The sequence below is a fragment of the Zingiber officinale genome, chromosome 5B, assembly GCF_018446385.1.
Source record: "Zingiber officinale cultivar Zhangliang chromosome 5B, Zo_v1.1, whole genome shotgun sequence".
In the NCBI taxonomy this organism is placed as follows: Eukaryota; Viridiplantae; Streptophyta; class Magnoliopsida; order Zingiberales; family Zingiberaceae; genus Zingiber; species Zingiber officinale.
The window spans coordinates 110485312-110500716 of NC_055995.1; the positions used below are offsets into that span (position 1 = coordinate 110485312).

The window sequence follows — 15405 nt, forward strand, 5'->3', positions numbered from 1 at the left end:
GTATCTTGATCATCTCCTGTTGGGCCTCCCCGTTGGGCTTTTACTGAACTTCCTCCAATGCTTGGGGTACTAGCTGCAGTCCTTCGAGGATTTGGGCTGGTCATTCTGAAATTAAGAGATAATTTATTAGTCTTGAAAGTGAATATGCTAATTGATTATCTCGGCCTTCTATGTGTTCAAACTGGATGGTAATGCCAGTTCCAGTAATATAGTCCGTGAAGGCAAGCCACCGAACCCTAGAGGGTTTATTTGTAGCAGTCTTCCCGAAAAAGCTTATGATCGCCTAGCAGTCAGTTCTAATAATCATCTCCTTCTTATCTAAATAATATATTTTGAGACCTTCGAGGGAGTTCATGATAACATATATCTCTGCATCAATGGTAGATTTAATAGGAGAGTATTTGTCACTCGCGTATGCGCACACCTTCTCTAAGTTTTTAGGGTCATATTTATACCTTTTCCATTTGCATACACTCCCCATCCTTCAAGGCATCCGTCTACTTCAAATATTATAAAACAAATCTTCAGGAGACAGTTCTAAATCTGGCAGTTGTTTGACGGTCTCTTTAATTTTCTTTACTAAAGACCAATCCTGAAAATTCATCCTTTTGTCACCAGTAGGGCTGGTTTTTGCATAGAGAGGACTTAATAGTTTTCCAAGGTTAGGGATGTAGTTTCTAGCATAGTTAAGAATACTCAACCAGGAACGCATCCCTTGCTTTGTCATTAAATCTTCTTCCTTGAAATATGTGATTTTTGTAATAATGTGAGGCTGTAGCTTAATTTTTAGATTTCCTAGGACCGCACCTAGGAATTCTATTTCGGGAACAACAATTTTCATCTTAGTTGGGCTTAAAATAAACCCGTGCTGTTGGCATATGTTGAGCATAATTCTGAGATGCTTCGAGTGCTCTTATTCATTCTTGGAGAAGACTAAGATATCATCAATATAAACAACAATAAAATCACTTGTCCCCTTGAAACAATTATCCATCTTCCTCTGGAATATTGCGGGTGCATTTTTCAGCCCGAATGACATAACAAGTCATTCATATAACCATCAGGTACCCAGAAGGCGGTCCACTCAATGGCTTCTGGGTGCATTGCCACTTAGTGAAACCCGCTTTTTAAGTCAAATTTAGAGTAAATGGAACTACAGTTTACCTTTTGAGGTATAGTATTTATACCTGGTAAGCTGTATTGATCTTTGTTTGTAAGATCATTTAGCCTCTTATAATTGAATATCATTCATTCTTTTCCTTTTGTTTCCTTTCTACTATTATTCTTGAATTGACTATGATGGCAGTGGTTCGATGCCTGCTTGTACTTGGCCAGATTACTCCAAGCTTTAATAGTGACTGTATATGCTTTGAAAATGCTTCCTTCTGCTTGAGTGTGAGATGCTTTAACAGCCTATCTTCGATGGTAAAATCTGGATTCTTAATATCCAGATAACATAGGATTTTATTCTTGGACTAGTGCTGAAGGGGGAGGGGGGGGGGTTCCCAATAAAATCTTGGTTCTTTAATTCTTTGAGTATTGACCCAAATTGTTCTGTAAAATTTTGAGAGGAACTTCCAATCAAATAAGAAACAATTTCTTTGATTTTGATATACCCATCTTCTTCAAAGTCCAATTCTTCAATTGCTGCTATAGTATTAATCGTGGGGAGTGTATTTATAACAATTAAATTTTTATAAAAGGTAACTACATTACCTTTTATACGAACTCCACCATTCATGGTTCGTATGAAATTACAGTCTATAATCATTTAGATCTTGTCTCCTAAAGTCATTGGAAATCTATATGTATAGGGGATCCTGAAATTATTATCCCTTATTGTCATCCGCCCTTGTTTCATCTTGAACTTTGTCGTTTGTTGGGAGTTTATACCACTAAAATGGACTATATATATATATAGTTTGATGAAATTAGATGCACATAAAATGTGATGAAAAATTCAACCAAAAATTTAAAATATAAAAAGGAAATAATAGTCAAACATCCAAACTAAATCAAGGATTTTCCCTTCTGAAACTCATCAAAATTTTACCCAGGAAAAAATTTCATCTTTTATCAGGGAAAGAAGATTCAAAGTTAAAAGTACTATCCAAATATCTTGGGCAGTATTAGTTAATAATAATATACCAGAGGAAGTAATCTCCGCTAAACTAATTAAATAAATTTGATTTACATTTAATTCCTTTTGTTACCGTCAGCTAACATGCTAGTGTAAGTAATACTGTGCCTGAATTATTTAATACCACTATGCTATTTTAACACGTAACAACTACATAAATATTACATGCTATAGTTACTGCATTATAATTACTTTGATAACTTTTGAAAATAAAATATTTTTACAATAAAAAATATGATGAGAGTTTTTAAAAAAAAATAAAAAATAAATGCCCTTTATGTGAAAATGGTAATTAAGGGTGCCTTTTGATTTTTACACGAAAGAAATTTAAAAATGATCTAATAGCAAAAGTAAAAGTAAATGACAAATGAATTCAACTATCAAATGGAATAAGAAAAGTCTGGACAACAAACAACAAATTTTATTAAAGATTTATCCAATGTAATAAATAAAAGGGGAGAAATCAAGAATTTACAAAATAAGGCTTCTTCCTAAAGGGAAATAAGATGAATAACGAGATTACCAAACTATCTATAGATTTAAAATTTTTAAAGATATTAACTCATAACATTAATAATTTTAAAAATCTTTCCATTTATTTATTATTGTAGCAGCAATAAAAAGACCTGATTAATTAGGCAAAAGCTGAAGGGAGATGATGCGGTAATCACAGTCAGAGTGGTGGACTGTGGACATCAGTGCAACAACATCATCCTCCTCCTTAGTTACAACAACAAAAAAAATTAATGGCCCATTTTTTCTTCTTAATGCAACTGCACATCCATCCACAAATTCATCAACTTTGATTTCCATGTGAAGAGCTGCCACCTTAAAATATTGAATGCAATAAGTTTGTAATATTAATCATGTGTAAAAGAGTAGTGATGTAATATTACCAACATATTATAGATAGATCTCAATAAAAGGAATTTAATAAAAAATATGAAAAATGCTTAAAGCTTCGAACCCCCTGAACAACCATAACACTTGACCAGCAGACAGCTCTACTTAACACAATCATCTAGAATAACAAATTTTGAAGCCGTAAGAGTTCAACATCTAGCTGACTAGCAGTCGTAATATTTAGTTGGAGGGGCTTACATTTACTTGTATGGCTGAGGAACGAAAGTGGTAACGTATTTCAGTTCATCCGCAATGCATTTTGCAGAACTTCGTTGGAACTAACATTTCAACTGGGTCAGAATGTTTTCTCGGATGCACCGAATCATAACCGAGGCATTTGAAATTTGATGTCGAGATTATTGCATACCAAAATTCAAGCACGAAATTCAGCAGGAGACCATTTGAGTTGGACAATAAATGAAAACAAACGAAACACTGACGTTCTTACCAATTTTTAAAGACTAAAATCATCCTCCAATTCGCACTACCCTTCATGATCAAAATGCCAATGCATACACCATCATGAATTGAAATGGTATATGAAAGTCATAACAAAGTGACTGGAAGATGACATGGAATGGTGAAGCAGTGGTGGAGAAATGATGTCAAAGGAATGACTCCACAAGAACAGGTAGAAAAATAGACTAACGCAAGATAAGATATCAAGATTACCAGAATAGTTTGATTTATATTTCTGTTTTAATAGAAAACGATAGAGATGAATGGTTGGTGCATCGAGTGAATTATACACTATTTTCATAAAATTCTTAACTAATGTTCATACCTCTCAACTGCTTTAGATCTGAAGCTCTGAATACCCTAGTTCTCCTAGGGCCTACCGTTTTTAGAAGCTGCAACCGGAATTCCTTGCTCAATACACTGAAATTGAAATTGCCCAAATGAGTTTATAAATATGATTGATGGAGAATGAGGATAAAAAATATCTGGTTTGAGAAAACATCATATATCTAGCCAATAAATATTTTTTTCCCAAATAATTGTTTATATGATCAGCTTTAGTATAGGCAGAGCTACATCATCCTAAATTAACTTCCTAGCATCAGATTGTGTCAAGATTTTATTAAATGTGTCTACTGATGTTATTGCAAGTACCAAAACTGGAAGAAAATAAATTGATACTAGAGTATCCAATAAAAGTATATACACACACACACACACAATAAAACAATATCAACATTCAAAAGGATGCACCTCAAATTTCAGAAAAGAAAATCCATTTGCTATTAAAGAATAGATAACTTAGTCCTTACAAGGTTAGTAGGATCCATCTGGTACCCCACCAATTGTAAATGTTAAGTGGAACAATTGAACAACAAGGTATTTGCCAATCCAAATCACAAAATAAGAGTCCATTAACTTTAGTCTATCAGTATCAGTCCATCCTAAAATGTGACATGTCAATTGGTTGTTTGATCTCTGTCAAAATTATGATGTGACTTCTACGTGGAATGTTGTCATATATGCAAAGTGACTATTTTAGATGTGGATGTGGGTGAAACTGGCCTTTTCGAAATTTTCTATTAGGTTTAAATTTGAAAATAGTTTTAATATTTAAATGGGTACTAGAAGTGATAAATCAATGTGGAAATCCATTTAATCCATGTAGGCATCCAAAACAGCAGTTTTGATAAGTTTACAACATCACCTTAGTTTTGGTCAAAGAAAAAGAAAAAGAAAAATGAGCTAAAACCAAGCTTGAGACGGACAGTGTTCATACCTAGGACAGATAACGAAGAATTTTTTTAAAAAAAAATAATGCAGAAAATACCTGAAGAAGATAGCTATGGAGACGATCCAGAGTTTGAGGGAATGTTGTCGCAGATATGTTCACGACTGTCATTCCCTAACATTGATAAAAAGCTAGCACAATTGAGTGGATAAACATGATTTACATTAGTCATAAATAATAAAGCCCAAGTACATATCTGTCAAAAAAATAAATAGAAACTAAATGATAGATGGTCATATTGATTCTTAGTCACTAGTCAACATCTAGTATTGTGGTCTAAATGATATCTGACTACACTGACATCTGTCAAAAAGGCCAAGTGCATCAAAAAAGGCATTCAATGTTACCAAAGATATGCACTATTACTACACGACCTATGTTCTTTTAGGTGGATCACTCCTTGAATGCACCACTTACTTTTCTCCTTCGTATCAACAACTGGAGGTAGAGAAATGTCTTACAATGTCTCTTTACCAGTGTAGAAATAGAGAACAAGAGATCACAAATGAGAGCACAATAAAGAGAAAAAAAAAAAGAGTTTAAGCACTTAGAACACACGAGTTTTCAGGTTATCCGCTTTGTCTTCCAAAGCTACCATAAGCTCATATATATAACCACAGCTTCAAGTTTGAATTCATTCTGTGAAATCAACTTTTTTGGTGATCAACGGATTACACTTACCATCAGTTGACAATTGCTTAGTTAGTTGATTTTAACAACTAATAGTCACATTTGTCAAGTTTATCCGTAATTTGGCTTATTATCGTTGAGCATCAATCAACTTGTGCTTTAGACCAATCAATTGATGGTCTAGCAGTCGATTGCTCTCAAAATTTGAAACTTGAGTCAATACCTAATCTCATCCTTTCATCCCTAATGTACATGTACACTCAAACTTTTCCTGTCTTAGAGTTTACCTGCATGCCAAGACTCTCCAAGACTCTATGACTCCCATGCCTAAAAAGCGACTTGCCTTGGAGACTTCATCGTTCCAAGCATTTGGTCTCCCTAAACTTGATGGGACTATGTCATACCTAGAATTTGGTCTCCATAAGTTGTTGAGGCTTTTGCCTTGCCTAGCATTTAGTCTCCCTAACTGACTTTATAATTTGCCTAGCATCTAGTCTGCTGGGACTTCATATTGCCAAGTCTTTGGTCCCTAACCTATTTGTTGTTGGTGCAATCGACCTCCAGAGTTTTGATGTTCGTTTGATAATATGTTTATTGATATATGGTCAACATTGAACAAGTAATTTGGTCAAGGTTGACTAAGTTAATAGAAGTCTTGACAGGTCAATGTTGACCGAATGCTTGGCAAGAGAAAAGTCTAGGCATGACAAAGTTGATCGGATGTCTGACAAAGGTAAAATTCAAGCAGGTCAAGGTTGACTGGATGTACGACAAAGGGAAAGCTCACGCAGGTCGAGGATGACCAGATGCAAGGGAAAAACCCAAGCGGGTCAAGGATAACTGAATGCTTGGAAAAAGGAAAATCCTAGGAGAGTAAACACTAGGTAATGAGAAGTCTTAGGAGTGAACTGCAAGCAAGAGTGAGCAGTAGATTCGGGCGACCGAAATAAGGTTTCCGAGACTGCATGTCATCGGACCAACATAGTTGGTTGACCGAAGTATAGTGTTGCTAATATTGCTTTGCATTACTACTTTTGTCTATTGTGCTAATTTGATATGGCAGGAAAGTCTTAGTGAATCAGGAGGATCAGATACTAAAAAGAAAAGGTCCAAACATGTCAGTTGGACTAGATGTTTGATAAGGTAATTCCTATAGAGGACGTGCCCCATTTGAAGCAAAGCATTTAGGCGATGATCCGACTCAGAAATCAACTCTGATTTTAAGTCGAGATCACACAGTCTTACTGTTAGAATATACATGCATGGATATGACTGTTTTAACTCTATTTTGCAATATTATTATTGCTATATCACTAATTTTGTTTTGCAAAAAAATAGAACCTTTAGTTGATCGAAGGGTTCGGTTGACCAAACCTCCCATTAGAAGATAAGCACAAGTCCAAAAATAAAAAAAATCAAGGATCGATCAACTGATAACGAGAATTAGTCGACCGAACCTATATGGAAACAGATGATCAGATAAGATGGGATCGGGTTGCCAAGGAAACCTTGAGTATCAGTCAACCAATCAAGTGGATTATGCGACGATTTGATCTGATCGGATTAGACAAGCAAGGAAAGTTTGGGTTAAGTCGACCTATCTGGAGGTTCAATCGATCGGAAAAAGACTGGCGATGACCAACATATAGAGTCAAAATCCTTAGGTCAACCATAAACTTCTAGACCCGGACACATGTATGTCTTCCTTCCTTGTGGTTAACAAGAGTGTCAGATTAAGGGGAAGAACCTATTGAAAGATTGATTTTTAAAAATAGTTTTTCAAAATTTATTGTCAAAATTTATCTTCAAAATATCATCAATGATTTTGAACAAGGAATAAGTTGTGTTTTTCCCCAGGACCCCGCATAGCGGGAGCTTCGTGTATCGGACTGCCTTTTTTTAAGAAGTTATGTTCTTAAGAGTTCAAAATATTGTTATATAATATTTTAAAAATTATGATTGAAAATTATTTTGAAAAAGATGTCGGGAAATATCTTGAAAATTCGTTTAAAATTATTCTTTGAAAATTACTTTGGAAATTCTTTGAAAAACATATTTTGCAAATATATATTTTCAACAAAGAATTTTTGAAAATATCTTGGAAATTATTTTTGAAAAAAGATTTTTCAAAATACCTTTGAAAATAAATTTGAAATAGATATTTTTTAAGGTTATTGAAAGAGATTGAAAAGTTAAGTGATGATTTTCAAGGAAAAAGATATAAACTTGAACACATCAATCAAGAAGGTAAGAGAGATGTCTTTTTAACTAAGGATTACCTAATAAACATTATTGGTGCAAAACAAAGGAAGTCCTTAGGATTTAAGAAGTCGAAAAGTAGTTGATATTATTTTTTATGTATGACAAAGGGGGAGAAGAAGAGTTTAAATTAGAAACCCTAATTCTGTTAATTTTGCATAAGACTTGAAAAGTTGGGTTGAATAATTAGCCTAACTTAAACATATTATCAAATATTAAAAAGGGAAAAATTGTTGGTGGAGATGAACTCCAGAGTTTTGATGTTTGTTTAATAATATATTTATTGAGATCCGGTCAATGTTGGCCAAGTAAGTTGGTCAAGGTTGACCAAGTTAATAAGAAGTCCTAAGAGGTTAAGGTTGACCTAGGCAAGTGACATGAGTTGATCGGATGTCTGACAAAGGGAAATCTAGGTAAGTCAAGATGACCAGATGTTAAGCAAGGAAAAAGTACAAACAGGTTAAGAATGACTAGATGCTTGGCAAAGGGAAAACTCTAGGGGAGTAAACCCTAGACAGTGAGAAGTCTTGGAGGAGTGAACTTCAAGCAAGAGTGATTAATAGGTTCGAGCGACCGAAACAAGGTTTCCGATCTACCACAAGTCAAACAGACGAGCATATTTAGTCGACCAAAGTATAGTGTTGCAAACACTATTTTTCATTACTACTTGGTGTTAGACACTAAACAAAAGAGGTCCAAATAAATTAGCTGATCGGATATTTGACAGGTAAGTAAGATAAGTTCTGAAAAGACCTTTCATATTGGAAGGCAATGAGGACATCCCATTTAGAATAAAACACTTAGCGATGGTCCAACTCGGAAACCAATTTGGATTTCTAAGTCGAGATCAGATAATTTTACTATCAAAATACAATATGCATGAATACAACTATTTTTAATTTTGTTTTGCAAGACTATCATTATTGCTATATCACTAACTTTGTTTTGCAGAAAACCAGAGCCTTCAGTTAATTGAAGGGTTTGGTCGACCGAATATAAGAACATAAGCACAACTTGATATGATCCAAGTCCAAAAGGAAATAAAGGATCGGTCGACCAATAACGATGATTAGTCGACCAAACATATATGGAAACAGAGGAATAGATAAGATGGGATCGGACTATGAAGGAAACCCTGATTATTAGTTAACCGATCAAGCGAATTACGCGATGATTTGATCTGATCGGATTTGACAAGGAAAGTTTGGGTTCAGTCAAGTCGATTGGAAAACTCAGAAATCAAGCATTGACTTGGTGGGACAGTGGCCGAACATGGTGTTTGATCGACTGAACAAAGAATATAAAAGAAGCTCGAGATTTGTGGCTCAACATCAATTCAATCAGGTTCTTCATTGTTCGACTCTGCGAATCAAAGACCTACTCGTCCGTGCTATGACTACGTCTGACAACCTACGCCAAGCTTCTATAATATAAGTTGTCAGTAACATTTTTAGAGTTCATTTCATTGTATTAGAGGAATAGTAGTTGCTACTATATTCTCAATATTTGTAAGAGGTTTTCTCCACCTATGAAAGTTCTTCAGAAGGAGAAATTATCGTTTTGCCTATTTGAAAATGATCTATGGGATCGTAGGCCTCAGAGTAGCGGTTGTTCAACCGAACCAAGTAACCACTTGTGTTTGCTTGTCTCTATTTTCCGATTCGTTTTGATTTGGAAATAGAAAAGTTTTTTAACGTGAGATATTCAAACACCCCTTTCAACTTGTGACCTACTTAGGCTTTCTATGTAGAAGTATATAGTTTTTGTTGATCGACTTGGACTTTCGTCATTGTAGTTACAACACATATCAAGTTTCATGCACCTGCACACTTAACATACACATAAAATTGACAATATCTCCCTACAACTTTGTTTAAACATAAGAACCTCATGCTAATCACATGCTAAGGGCATGATTATATCAACAATCTCCCTCTTTGATATTGATAATCAAAAGTTAATTTTGAAAAAAACAATCACAAAGCAAAACGATCACAACTCAAGAGGTAATCACAAAGTTAAGTAACACTTTACATGATTATAGTGTCTAAAACTCCTTGCTCCTTTTTTTTTCAATTATAGTGATGGTTTCTAATATCTCCCTTTATTACAATGATGGTTTTAACTTATAACTTTCACATCTCCCTCTTTGACACACATCAACAAGAATTTCACCTATACAAGGTGCCTCATGAATCATGATGCAAGGTGAATTCCTTAAACGATTAAATCATGACACCCCCTTTGAGATAAGTCCAATGCTCAATCTTGAGCTTTAAATCTTATCATGGTGGGAGCCTCTCCCTAGAACAATCTTCCCCTCACATGTCCTTTACTTAGGGAACTCCCTTTCCTCAAGAAAATATTTCCCTCAACTTTGGGTAATTTGTGTTCTTTCAAGGTGGACCTCCCCTTAAAAAGGGACTTCTCCTCCAAAGCTAATAATCTCTCCCCTCAATGTATCACAAGAGTTCATTATGTATCACAAGTTCCTCCTTCTAAACTTCTATTTTCGCTAAGAAAATATTTCCACACCTGAAGATGGTGCTCCTCCCCCTTAAACAATCATCCACATGAATCCTAAGTGAGAAACCTTATCCTCCCCTTTAAAGAATTTTCTCCCCATTAACTCATTATCCTTACACCAACAATGGTTTTATAAGTTTATAAATGAACATAAACACTTACCTAAGCATTTATAAGAGTCAACATACCCATTAGTGGCATAATTTGCTTGAAACCATAAAGTTTTAGTCGAAATCATAGTTTTGTATTAGTTCATCAAAGTACTAGTCAACTAATTTCCATTTCAATTGATTGCTCAACAGTCCAACTGAATTTCCAAAATTAAATAGAAATTCTACAAGCGTCTAAAAATTATAAAACTTCATAAACACATTTGTTACATCATTATCCCATAAAAAATAGGTTTTATATAAGTAAACTCTATTTTTAAAATTTGGCATAAAGTTGTAAAGTATGAAAAACTTCAATATTTCACTTCCAACCAATTATGTATCATCCAAATACTCTAGTTCAAAATAGTTATAGTTTTAAAAAAATATTTTGAAATTCCCAACCACAATCTTTGGGTTATATGTATAAAGTTTTCCCCATGATTGGTCATTTTTATAATTCATATCTTAAATGTCATTTTAGCAAAGTAATATGCAATAACAACCATTTTGAACTAAGATAATCTCATCTCACAGAATCTATGCATCTCAATATACAAATCATATTATCCTACATTCTGTATGAGATGTATCAAAGGTATAGTCCTATTCTAGGTGATTATATAATTCTAGAACATACTAAGCTCTCTTTGATGAGTGCTAAATTCAGGTTTGGGATGAGGGTTAGTAAACTTGCTGTCAACAAAGTTAAACTTGGATTCTACATAGTTAAATACTATGTTTGCTCTTACCACATGGTCTCTAATAAAGTAATGCTTCACATCAATATACTTTATGACATGGTTTAAAATCTCAAGCCGTGCTGAGGTTTCGGTCCCGAACCGGACCGATATAGTTTTGGTACTGTATCGTGTCATGTTGATATAGTTTCAGTATTTTTTAAATATATAATATATTAACTAAAAATAAAAAAGTAAAAAAGAATAAAATATTTTTTTAATATATATATATATATATATATATATAATTTAGGATTTAGGTTATAGTATTAAAGCTAAAAAATTTAAAAATAATCAAAAATAAAATTTACACATGGTGCTTACTAGGTAACTGTGTTGCATGGATACGAATACGGGTATCATATCGGATACGACAGTATGAAAATTTTTAAAATATAAGACACGATACGGCTAGGATACGATGATTATTAAAAAATAAAAAAAATATTATATATATATATATATATATATATATATAGTATTAAAAATTAAAAATTCTGCATCATGAATAAGTTGTTGCATACACTTCATTTGATCCATTGTAATAGCCGTACAACTAGCAATTCCAGCACCTTTTTGTTTTAACAGGTGTGCTTTCACCCTTGAATATGATCCTTTGCATACTTTACTACATATATTGCATGACCAAGTGGCATTTCCTCCTCCAACTGCCTTTTTCATCTTGGTTGTAAAATTCCACAAAGGAGAATAATCATCAACATCCTCCTGAGCACTCTCATTTTGAAAACTTTCTATGGCAAATAGGCCGAAAATAATAATTAAGAAGCAGCTGAGGGGGGCCTATTGTTAAACTTACCATAAACTTACCAAAAGCAAAAATAAATTTGTGATCTCAGAAGAAAAAACAAAAAAGTAAACTTACCAAAAAGAGGGCAACGATAGGGGCGACAAGAAATAATGGAGGGCTGATGGGAGCATCAGCGGGTTGCTGCGAGCAGTGGCGAGCTGCTACGAGCAGTGACGGGCAACGGAGAGAGGCGGAGAGAATAGGCAAGCAGCGGAGAGCGGAAGCGAGCAACAGCGAGGCCAGGCTAGCGAAGGCGACGACGGCGAGCACAAGCAACGGTGGAGAGCAACGTTTAGTCGCATCGCGATGAAGAAAAAATCAGGAGCAAGGAGTAATTTAGGGTTTTTTTTCATTTTAATAAGTAGTCCTCAGAATTTTATTGTTTTTCAATTTTACCCTCGAAATTTTTAATTTTTTTGCAATTGAGCCCAAATGTGTTCGAAAACGTATTCCATCCGTGTCCTAGCCGTATCTAACTGGTGAAACTTTTAAAAAGTCAACGACACATTTTTTGCAGTGTCCAACACACGTATTTGCGTGTTGTGTCCGCGTTGTGTCCGTATCCGACACTTCCAAAAAAATATTTTTTGGAGTGTCCGTGCTACACAGCTAGGTAAGTAGGATATCAAGACTTATATTATATAGATTAAATTAATGAGATAATTTTATTAGGCTTTAATTAAGTCTATTTAAATTATCCAAATTATAGCTAGGTGTTGATTAAAATTATTAACCTAAGTTATTTATTAAAAATCTTACCCTTGAGAAATTGACATCCTCCAATAATAATCTCTTTTTTAATTTACATCTCGCATAATTGGAATTGGAATATCAAACTAATTGAATGCATCAATCCTTAGATACCAAAGAACAATATTAGAGTACCTTTGAGATAATATCCTCTTAATGATAATCAAATCAAACACTTTGGCACATGATCGACACCTAACAAACATGGCAATTGTAAATAAGATATTAGGTCTACTAGCGGTAAGGTACAATAAACTACCTATAACACTCCCATTACATTTAGGTTCCACTAGTTTCCCTTTTGGATTATAATTTATCTTAATATTAGTTGTCATATTAGTTTCCATAGAAGTTGACAACTACTTAATACTTTTCATATCAAACTTCTTAATAATAAGGTCCTTGACATACTTTGTCTGACGAACATGGATTCCCTCTTCTCAGTTTGTTGATTTGAAGTCCTATGAAAAAAAATTCAATTCTCCTACTAGACTTATGTCAAACTTGGAAACAAAACTAACATTTCCACGATACTTTATGAATAAGGTGAGATCTATTATTTGTCCTCTCCTAAAGTCGTTGGGAATGAGGATGTTTGAAAGCCTTTCATGCCAAACTTGGGGTGCTTGTTTCAACCCCATACAAGACTTTCTTAAACTTATGTAGATGACTTGGAAATTTTAAATTTTTAATACCAATAGGTGCTCTACATAGACTTCTTCCTTATTGAAAACATCTATTTGATATAACTTTAATCTCTTGTGAGAGGCATATGCTAAAAGTATCTAAATAAATTCTAGATGATCTACATGAGCATAACCTAATCCTTCAGCTTAGGTGAAACCTCGGGCTATAAGTCTAATCTTATTTCTAACCACGATTTCCTTGTCATCTTGTTCCTAAGGATTCATCTAGTATCAATAGTAGTATGCTCTTAGGGTTTCAAAATCAAATCCCAAACTTCAGTTATATTGAATTGAGCCAATTCATATTACACAGCTAACACCCAATCCGGGCCATGCAATAGATGATTGATCGTCTTGGACTCAATCTGGGATATTCATATAAATTGATTTCCTAAGTTCTTAAAGTAAGATCTAGTCCTAATTTTTTGAGAAATCTTTCCTACAACTTGTATAGCTTGTTCAATGGGATAACTAAAATTGATCCTAGGTGTCCTAAATGGTTGAAATGTATTTCCAACACTTTCAATGACATTTTCTTGTTCCCTTATTTCATCATCCAAATCTCCTCTAGTTCCCCCTTAAAACATTGCCTTCCAAATTTAATTTTTCAAGTTCAAAGGCAAATTCTTTGTTCAATTTGTCATTGATATCCTTATTAATAAGAACTTGCTAGGGTGCAAATTTATTGTTTCATCAAATAAAACATTTGTAGATTCCTTAGCCTTGAGGGATCTTCTTGCTATATACCCTATAAGCCCTATTTGATGATGAATATCCAATAAGGCTTCCTTCATCCACCTTAGCTAAATTTTTCCTAGATAGTCCTTTATATTTAGGATATAAACCTTACAATCAAACATCTTGATATGCTTAATTGTAAGAACCTTTCCAAACCAATATTTAGAAGGTATCTTTTCTAAAACCTTATACAAATAAATCCTATTTTGGATTTGACAAGAAGCATTAATTGCCATAGGTAACTAGGTAGGCTCATTAAACATGGGCCTAGCCATCTTTTGTAGGGTATAATTTTTTCTATCCACAACCCTATTTTATTAAGGTGTACCTAGAACTAGATAACTTATGTACATGTCCTTGTTCTTTGCAAAAATTTTGTTTTTAAATTCTCCATGGATTTGCTTAATCTTGAGACTCTTCTTATTCTCTACTATTTAAGTTTCATAAAATCTACCCAAGTAAATCTAGTGAAATTATTTACTATCACAAAACAATATTTACCACCAATCAATGATATGAAATTCCATGAGTATCAAATAAATTTAAATGTAAAAGTTCATGTGGCATGGAAGTATTAACTAAATTTATACCTTTGTGGGTAGCCTTGGCTTACTTATCCATTTGACATGCATTATATATTTTGTCTTTGTGAAACTGAATCTTCAATAGTCCTTTCACCAACTCCTCTTTCTCCACCATAACTATTTGCCACGTGTTGGTGTGGGTCAATTGCCTATACCATAACCATGCTTCTTCTTCTTTAGTCAGGACACACTTGGTAGAGGAGTTAATAACATAAGGAAGATTAATGCTACAAATATCCTTCCTATATCCTATCAACATGTTCATATCAAACTCCTTGTTTTTTACCAAGCAATAAGTTGAGTGAAACTCAATCTTGTACCCAACATCACACAATTGGCTTACACTTAACAAATTGAATTTTAAGCCCATTACTAACAAAACCTTCTTAATGATGAAATTTGAAGTTAGTTTAATGCTATCTAGTTATACCTTGAGCTCCCCACTATTGCTATGATACATTCTCTTCTTTTTTTATGCTGGAAAGTGAACTTTCTTAAGTTTTTAGTCGTGTTTTAAACACCTGTTATCAACCAACCATTCATCTGAATGTTCTTTCATAGCATGTACCTATTTAAAAATGAAAGATGAAAGATTTTGGTACCATACATTGGGTCTAGAGGAGTTAACCAAAGATTGCTGAGGAAGCCAAGCCTTAACTACTCTAGTGTTTCTATAAATGGCTCAATGGCTCCCAGGTATTATGTCTAAATACTTGGACTGCAACATAACAATTCCAAACTA

At 33.9% G+C, this 15405-nt stretch overlaps 1 protein-coding gene across 6 annotated transcripts in view; it reads right to left on the bottom strand.

Moving 5' to 3' along the window:
- Nucleotides 1–2678: 2678 nt before the first annotated feature.
- Nucleotides 2679–15405, bottom strand: part of LOC121985343 (P-loop NTPase domain-containing protein LPA1 homolog 1-like) — a 114371-nt gene continuing 101644 nt past the window's right edge. For 2 of the 6 annotated variants that reach the window (XM_042538733.1, XM_042538731.1), the window contains exons 14-16: nucleotides 4833–4907; nucleotides 3828–3922; nucleotides 2679–2968 (exon numbers count right to left, since the gene is read on the bottom strand). In XM_042538733.1, the coding sequence (XP_042394667.1) occupies nucleotides 3872–3922; nucleotides 4833–4907 (126 nt within the window). In that variant the 3' untranslated portion in view covers nucleotides 2679–2968; nucleotides 3828–3871. Of the gene's footprint in view, nucleotides 2969–3241; nucleotides 3604–3827; nucleotides 3923–4832; nucleotides 4908–15405 lie in introns of all 6 variants that reach the window. The other 4 variants (XR_006113125.1, XR_006113123.1, XR_006113124.1 and 1 more) reach the window with 4 other exon arrangements.